This window comes from Oncorhynchus tshawytscha, unplaced genomic scaffold (assembly GCF_018296145.1).
Source record: "Oncorhynchus tshawytscha isolate Ot180627B unplaced genomic scaffold, Otsh_v2.0 Un_contig_13213_pilon_pilon, whole genome shotgun sequence".
NCBI lineage: Eukaryota > Metazoa > Chordata > Actinopteri > Salmoniformes > Salmonidae > Oncorhynchus > Oncorhynchus tshawytscha.
Window position 1 is genome coordinate 601 of NW_024607267.1, and position 8131 is coordinate 8731.

The window sequence follows — 8131 nt, forward strand, 5'->3', positions numbered from 1 at the left end:
TAGGCTACCTACTGGTTACTAGTCCAACACTAACCACTAGGCTACCTGCTGGTTACTAGTCCAACACTAACCACTAGGCTACCTGCTGGTTACTAGTCCAACACTCTAACCACTAGGCTACCTGCTGGTTACTAGTCCAACACTCTAACCACTAGGCTACCTGCCTCTAACCACTAGGCTACCTACTGGTTACTAGTCCAACACTAACCACTAGGCTGCCTGCTGGTTACTAGTCCAACACTAACCACTAGGCTACCTACTGGTTACTAGTCCAACACTAACCACTAGGCTACCTGCTGGTTACTAGTCCAACACTCTAACCACTAGACTACCTGCTGGTTACTAGTCCAACACTCTAACCACTAGGCTACCTGCTGGTTACTAGTCCAACACTCTAACCACTAGGCTGCCTGCTGGTTACTAGTCCAACACTAACCACTAGGCTACCTACTGGTTACTAGTCCAACACTAACCACTAGGCTACCTACTGGTTACTAGTCCAACACTAACCACTAGGCTACCTACTGGTTACTAGTCCAACACTAACCACTAGGCTACCTGCTGGCTACTAGTCCAACACTCTAACCACTAGGCTACCTGCTGGTTACTAGTCCAACGCTCTAACCACCAGGCTACCTGCCTCTAACCACTAGGCTACCTGCTGGTTACTAGTCCAACACTCTAACCACTAGGCTACCTGCCACCCCACATCTCTCATCTCTCCCCCACATCTCTCATCTCTCCCCTCAGGGTGCAGGTAGCCTAGTGATTAAGAGCATTGGACCAGTACCCGAAAGGTCGCGGGTTTGAATCCCTGCGCGGACTAGTTGAAAATCTGTGGATGTGCCATTGAGCAAGGCACTTAACCCTGAATGCTCCTGTAACTCACTCTGGATCAGAGTGTCTGCTAAAATGTAAAACTTTTGCTCTCTCTCATCTTCCCCACATCTCTCCCTCTGTTGTGGTTTACCAGTTATGGCGATGAGGTGGTTGGTTATCACAACACTTCATGTTTCTGTCTCCCTCCCCTCCAGGTATCCTAGGGTCTCCTTCCCAGGAGGATCTGAACTGCATCATTAACATCAAGGCCAGGAACTACCTGCTGTCTCTCCCACTGTGCTGCAAGGTCCCCTGGAACCGCCTCTTCCCCAAAGCCGACTCCAAAGCTCTGGACCTGCTGGATAAGATGTTGACCTTTAACCCCCACAAGAGGATCGAGGTGGAGGCGGCTCTGGCTCACCCTTACCTGGAGCAGTACTACGACCCTACAGATGAGGTAATGAACCCTGACCCCTGACCCTGACTCAACCTTACCTGGAGCAATACTACAACCCTATAGATGAGGTAATGAACCCTGACCCTATGACCTTACAGATGGAGTATTTGTCAGAAATCAGTAGTCGATGAATAATGTTAGTGGATTAGATTTCAGGTATGTCCTAAATGTCCCTGACCAATGATGATATGTAACTAGTCTCTTCTGTTGTATTAATTCAGTCATCTCTATATCCTGTTAGCCTGTAACAGAGACTCTAACCTCCTGTCCGTCTGTTAGCCTGTAACAGAGACGCTAACCTCCTGTCTGTCTCTCTGTTAGTCTGTAACAGAGACTCTAACCTCCTGTCTGTCTGTTAGCCTGAAACAGAGACTCTAACCTCCTGTCTGTCTGTTAGCCTGTAACAGAGACTCTAACCTCCTGTCTGTCTGTTAGCCTGTAACAGAGACTCTAACCTCCTGTCTGTCTGTTAGCCTGTAACAGAGACTCTAACCTCCTGTCTGTCTGTTAGTCTGTTACAGAGACTCTAACCTCCTGTCTGTCTGTTAGCCTGTAACAGAGACTCTAACCTCCTGTCCGTCTGTTAGCCTGTAACAGAGACTCTAACCTCCTGTCTGTCTGTTAGTCTGTTACAGAGACTCTAACCTCCTGTCTGTCTGTTAGCCTGTAACAGAGACTCTAACCTCCTGTCCGTCTGTTAGCCTGTAACAGAGACTCTAACCTCCTGTCCGTCTGTTAGCCTGTAACAGAGACTCTAACCTCCTGTCCGTCTGTTAGCCTGTAACAGAGACTCTAACCTCCTGTCCGTCTGTTAGCCTGTAACAGAGACTCTAACCTCCTGTCCGTCTGTTAGCCTGTAACAGAGACTCTAACCTCCTGTCCGTCTGTTAGCCTGTAACAGAGACTCTAACCTCCTGTCCGTCTGTTAGCCTGTAACAGAGACTCTAACCTCCTGTCTGTCTCTCTGTTAGTCTGTAACAGAGACTCTAACCTCCTGTCTGTCTGTTAGCCTGAAACAGAGACTCTAACCTCCTGTCTGTCTGTTAGCCTGTAACAGAGACTCTAACCTCCTGTCTGTTAGCCTGAAACAGAGACTCTAACCTCCTGTCTGTCTGTTAGCCTGTAACAGAGACTCTAACCTCCTGTCTGTCTGTTAGCCTGTAACAGAGACGCTAACCTCCTGTCTGTCTCTCTGTTAGCCTGAAACAGAGACTCTAACCTCCTGTCTGTCTCTCTGTTAGCCTGAAACAGAGACTCTAACCTCCTGTCTGTCTCTATGTTAGCCTGAAACAGAGACTCTAACCTCCTGTCTGTCTCTCTGTTAGACTGAAACAGAGACTCTAACCTCCTGTCTGTCTGTTTGCCTGTAACAGAGACTCTAACCTCCTGTCTGTCTGTTAGCCTGTAACAGAGACTCTAACCTCCTGTCTGTCTGTTAGCCTGTAACAGAGACTCTAACCTCCTGTCTGATAGCCTGAAACAGAGACTCTAACCTCCTGTCTGTTAGCCTGTAACAGAGACTCTAACCTCCTGTCTGTTAGCCTGAAACAGAGACTCTAACCTCCTGTCTGTCTGTTAGCCTGTAACAGAGACTCTAACCTCCTGTCTGTCTCTCTGTTAGCCTGAAACAGAGACTCTAACCTCCTGTCTGTCTCTCTGTTAGCCTGAAACAGAGACTCTAACCTCCTGTCTGTCTCTCTGTTAGCCTGAAACAGAGACTCTAACCTCCTGTCTGTCTCCCTGTTAGCCTGAAACAGAGACTCTAACCTCCTGTCTGTCTGTTAGCCTGTAACAGAGACGCTAACCTCCTGTCCGTCTGTTAGCCTGTAACAGAGACGCTAACCTCCTGTCTGTCTCTCTGTTAGCCTGTAACAGAGACTCTAACCTCCTGTCTGTCTGTTAGCCTGTAACAGAGACTCTAACCTCCTGTCTGTCTGTTAGCCTGTAACAGAGACTCTAACCTCCTGTCTGTCTCTCTGTTAGCCTGTAACAGAGACTCTAACCTCCTGTCTGTCTGTTAGCCTGAAACAGAGACTCTAACCTCCTGTCTGTCTCTCTGTTAGCCTGAAACAGAGACTCTAACCTCCTGTCTGTCTGTTAGCCTGTAACAGAGACTCTAACCTCCTGTCTGTCTGTTAGCCTGTAACAGAGACTCTAACCTCCTGTCTGTCTGTTAGCCTGTAACAGAGTCTCTAACCTCCTGTCTGTCTCTCTGTTAGCCTGTAACAGAGTCTCTAACCTCCTGTCTGTCTCTCTGTTAGCCTGTAACAGAGACTCTAACCTCCTGTCTGTCTGTTAGCCTGAAACAGAGACTCTAACCTCCTGTCTGTTAGCCTGTAACAGAGACTCTAACCTCCTGTCTGTTAGCCTGAAACAGAGACTCTAACCTCCTGTCTGTCTCTCTGTTAGCCTGAAACAGAGACTCTAACCTCCTGTCTGTCTGTTAGCCTGTAACAGAGACTCTAACCTCCTGTCTGTCTGTTAGCCTGTAACAGAGACGCTAACCTCCTGTCTGTCTCTCTGTTAGCCTGAAACAGAGACTCTAACCTCCTGTCTGTCTCTCTGTTAGCCTGAAACAGAGACTCTAACCTCCTGTCTGTCTCTATGTTAGCCTGAAACAGAGACTCTAACCTCCTGTCTGTCTCTCTGTTAGACTGAAACAGAGACTCTAACCTCCTGTCTGTCTGTTTGCCTGTAACAGAGACTCTAACCTCCTGTCTGTCTGTTAGCCTGTAACAGAGACTCTAACCTCCTGTCTGTCTGTTAGCCTGTAACAGAGACTCTAACCTCCTGTCTGATAGCCTGAAACAGAGACTCTAACCTCCTGTCTGTTAGCCTGAAACAGAGACTCTAACCTCCTGTCTGTCTGTTAGCCTGTAACAGAGACTCTAACCTCCTGTCTGTCTGTTAGCCTGTAACAGAGACGCTAACCTCCTGTCTGTCTCTCTGTTAGCCTGAAACAGAGACTCTAACCTCCTGTCTGTCTCCCTGTTAGCCTGAAACAGAGACTCTAACCTCCTGTCTGTCTGTTAGCCTGTAACAGAGACGCTAACCTCCTGTCCGTCTGTTAGCCTGTAACAGAGACGCTAACCTCCTGTCTGTCTCTCTGTTAGCCTGTAACAGAGACTCTAACCTCCTGTCTGTCTGTTAGCCTGAAACAGAGACTCTAACCTCCTGTCTGTCTCTCTGTTAGCCTGAAACAGAGACTCTAACCTCCTGTCTGTCTGTTAGCCTGTAACAGAGACTCTAACCTCCTGTCTGTCTGTTAGCCTGTAACAGAGACTCTAACCTCCTGTCTGTCTGTTAGCCTGTAACAGAGTCTCTAACCTCCTGTCTGTCTCTCTGTTAGCCTGTAACAGAGTCTCTAACCTCCTGTCTGTCTCTCTGTTAGCCTGTAACAGAGACTCTAACCTCCTGTCTGTCTGTTAGCCTGAAACAGAGACTCTAACCTCCTGTCTGTTAGCCTGTAACAGAGACTCTAACCTCCTGTCTGTTAGCCTGAAACAGAGACTCTAACCTCCTGTCTGTCTCTCTGTTAGCCTGAAACAGAGACTCTAACCTAGCCTGTCTGTCTGTTAGCCTGTAACAGAGACTCTAACCTCCTGTCTGTCTGTTAGCCTGTAACAGAGACTCTAACCTCCTGTCTGTCTCTTTTTCTGGTGGCCTGTAACAGAGACTCTAACCTCCTTTCTGTCTCTCTGTTAGCCTGAAACAGAGACTCTAACCTCCTGTCTGTTACCCTGTAACATAGACTCTAACCTCCTGTCTGTCTCTCTTTCTGTTAGCCTGTAACAGAGACTCTAACCTCCTGTCTATCTGTTAGCCTGTAACAGAGACTCTAACCTCCTGTCTGTCTGTTAGCCTGCCTGTAGCCCTGTCTGTCTGTTAGAGATCCTAGCCTCCTCTCTTTCTGTTAGCCTGTAACAGAGACTCTAACCTCCTGTCTGTCTCTCTCTTTCTGTTAGCCTGTAACAGAGACTCTAACCTCCTGTCTGTCTCTGTTAGCCTGTAACAGAGACTCTAACCTCCTGTCTTCTCTTCTGTTAGCCTGTAACAGAGACTCTAACCTCCTGTTAGTCTGTAACAGACTCTAACCTCTCTCTCTTTCTGTTAGCCTGTCTGTCTGTTAACAGAGACTCTAACCTCCTAGCCTCTCTTTCTGTTAGCCTGTAACAGAGACTCTAACCTCCTGTCTGTCTCTCTCTTTCTGTTAGCCTGTAACAGAGACTCTAACCTCCTGTCTGTCTGTTAGTCTGTAACAGAGACTCTAACCTCCTGTCTGTCTGTTAGCCTGTAACAGAGACTCTAACCTCCTGTCTGCTCTGTTAGCCTGTAACAGAGATCTCTAACCTCCTGTCTGTCTCTTTCTGTTAGCCTGTAACAGAGACTCTAACCTCCTGTTCTGTAACAGAGACTCTAACCTCTGTCTGTCTTTAGCCTGTAACAGAGACTCTAACCTGTTAGCCTGTCTGTCTGTTAGCCTGTAACAGAGACTCTAACCTCCTCTGTCTGTCTGTTAGCCTCTTTCTGTTAGCCTGTAACAGAGACTCTAACCTCCTCTCTTTCTGTTAGCCTGTAACAGAGACTCTAACCTCCTCTCTTTCTGTTAGCCTGTAACAGAGACTCTAACCTCCTGTCTGTCTCTCTTTCTGTTAGCCTGTAACAGAGACTCTAACCTCCTGTCTGTCTCTCTTTCTGTTAGCCTGTAACAGAGACTCTAACCTCCTGTCTGTCTGTTAGCCTGTAACAGAGACTCTAACCTCCTGTCTGTCTGTTAGCCTGTAACAGAGACTCTAACCTAACCTCCTCTCTTTCTGTTAGCCTGTAACAGAGACTCTAACCTCCTGTCTGTAGCCTCTCTCTCTGTCTGTTAGCCTGTTACCTCCTGTCTGTCTGTTAGCCTGTAACAGAGACTCTAACCTCCTGTCTGTCTGTTAGCCTGTAACAGAGACTCTACAGAGACTCTAACCTCCTGTCTGTCTGTTAGCCTGTAACAGAGTCTCTAACCTCCTGTCTGTCTCTCTGTTAGCCTGTAACAGAGACTCTAACCTCCTGTCTGTCTCTGTTCTGTTAGCCTGTTAACAGAGACCTCCTGTCTGTCTGTTAGCCTCTCTAACCTCCTGTCTGTCTCTCTGTTAGCCTGTAACAGAGACTCTAACCTCCTGTCTGTCTGTTAGCCTGTAACAGAGACTCTAACCTCCTGTCTGTCTCTTATCTTTCTGTTAGAGACTCTAACCTCCTGTCTGTCTGTTAGCCTGAAACAGAGACTCTAACCTCCTGTCTGTTAGCCTGTAACAGAGACTCTAACCTCCTGTCTGTCTGTTAGCCTGTAACAGAGACTCTAAAGCCACAGAGACTCTAACCTCCTGTCTGTCTCTTTCTGTTAGCCTGTAACAGAGACTCTAACCTCCTGTCTGTCTGTTAGCCTGTAACAGAGACTCTAACCTCCTGTCTGTCTGTTAGCCTGTAACAGAGACTCTAACTCCTGTCTGTCTGTTAGCCTGTAACAGAGACTCTAACCTCCTCTCTTTCTGTTAGCCTGTAACAGAGACTCTAACCTCCTGTCTGTCTCTCTCTTTCTGTTAGCCTGTAACAGAGACTCTAACCTCCTGTCTGTCTCTCTGTTAGCCTGTAACAGAGACTCTAACCTCCTGTCTGTCTGTTAGCCTGTAACAGAGACTCTAACCTCCTGTCTGTCTGTTGCCTCTCTAACCTCCTGTCTTCTGTTAGCCTGTAACAGAGACTCTAACCTCCTGTCTGTCTGTTAGCCTGTAACAGAGACTCTAACCTCCTGTCTGTCTCTCTTTCTGTTAGCCTGTAACAGAGACTCTAACCTCCTCCTCTCTTTCTGTTAGCCTGTAACAGAGACTCTAACCTCTGTCTTTCTGTAGCCTGACTCTAACCTCCTGTGTCTGTTAGCCTGTAACAGAGCTCTAACCTCCTGTCTGTCTCTTTCTGTTAGCCTGTAACAGAGACTCTAACCTCCTGTCTGTCTGTTAGCCCTGTCTCTCTGTTAGCCTGTAACAGAGACTCCCTTCAAGTTTCCTGGAGCTGTCTCAGTTAGCCTGAAAACTGAGAAGAGACTCTAACCTCCAGTCTTTCTGTTAGCCTGTAACAGACTCAGACAACCTCACAGACTAACCCAGACACAAGGTACCTCACTGTCTGACAGCTTCAACACAGTCTGCAGGCCCTAACCCTCTTTCTGTTAGCCTGACAGACTCTAACACAGTCTGCAGGCCCTAACCCGTACACACAGGTACAGAGAGCTCAACACAGTCTGTCAGGCCTAACCCTACACACAGGTACAGACAGCTGTCAACACAGTCTGCAGGCCCTAACCCTACACTTTCTGTTAGCCTGTAACAGAGTCTGCAGGCCTTCAAGTTTGTGATGGACACAGGTACAGACTCCTCAACACAGTCTGCAGGCCCTAACCCATACACACAGGTACAGACAGCTCAACACAGTCTGCAGGCCCTAACCCATACACACAGGTACAGACAGCTTCAACACAGTCTGCAGGCCCTAACCCATACACACAGGTACAGACAGCTTCAACACAGTCTGCAGGCCCTAACCCATACACACAGGTACAGACAGCTTCAACACAGTCTGCAGGCCCTAACCCATACACACAGGTACAGACAGCGTCAACACAGTCTGCAGGCCCTAAGTACACACAGGTGCAGACAGTCTGCAGGCTCTAACCCATACACACAGTCTGCAGGCCCTAACCCGTACACACAGGTACAGACAGCTTCAACACAGTCTGCAGGCTCTAACCCATATACACAGGTACAGACAGTTTGGAGGCCCTAACCCGTCAACACACAGACAGGTACAGACAGTCTG

At 48.0% G+C, this 8131-nt stretch overlaps 1 protein-coding gene across 1 annotated transcript; it reads left to right on the top strand.

The window, feature by feature from the left end:
- Nucleotides 1–1034: 1034 nt before the first annotated feature.
- On the top strand, nt 1035–7365 carry LOC112242516 (mitogen-activated protein kinase 1; the record flags this gene model as incomplete). Its single annotated transcript, XM_042312414.1, is given in 2 exon segments — nt 1035–1276; nt 7294–7365. Coding segments are annotated over 2 exon segments (314 nt in total), but the record flags the coding sequence as incomplete, so codon positions are not given.
- Between the last annotated feature and the right edge of the window lie 766 nt (nt 7366–8131).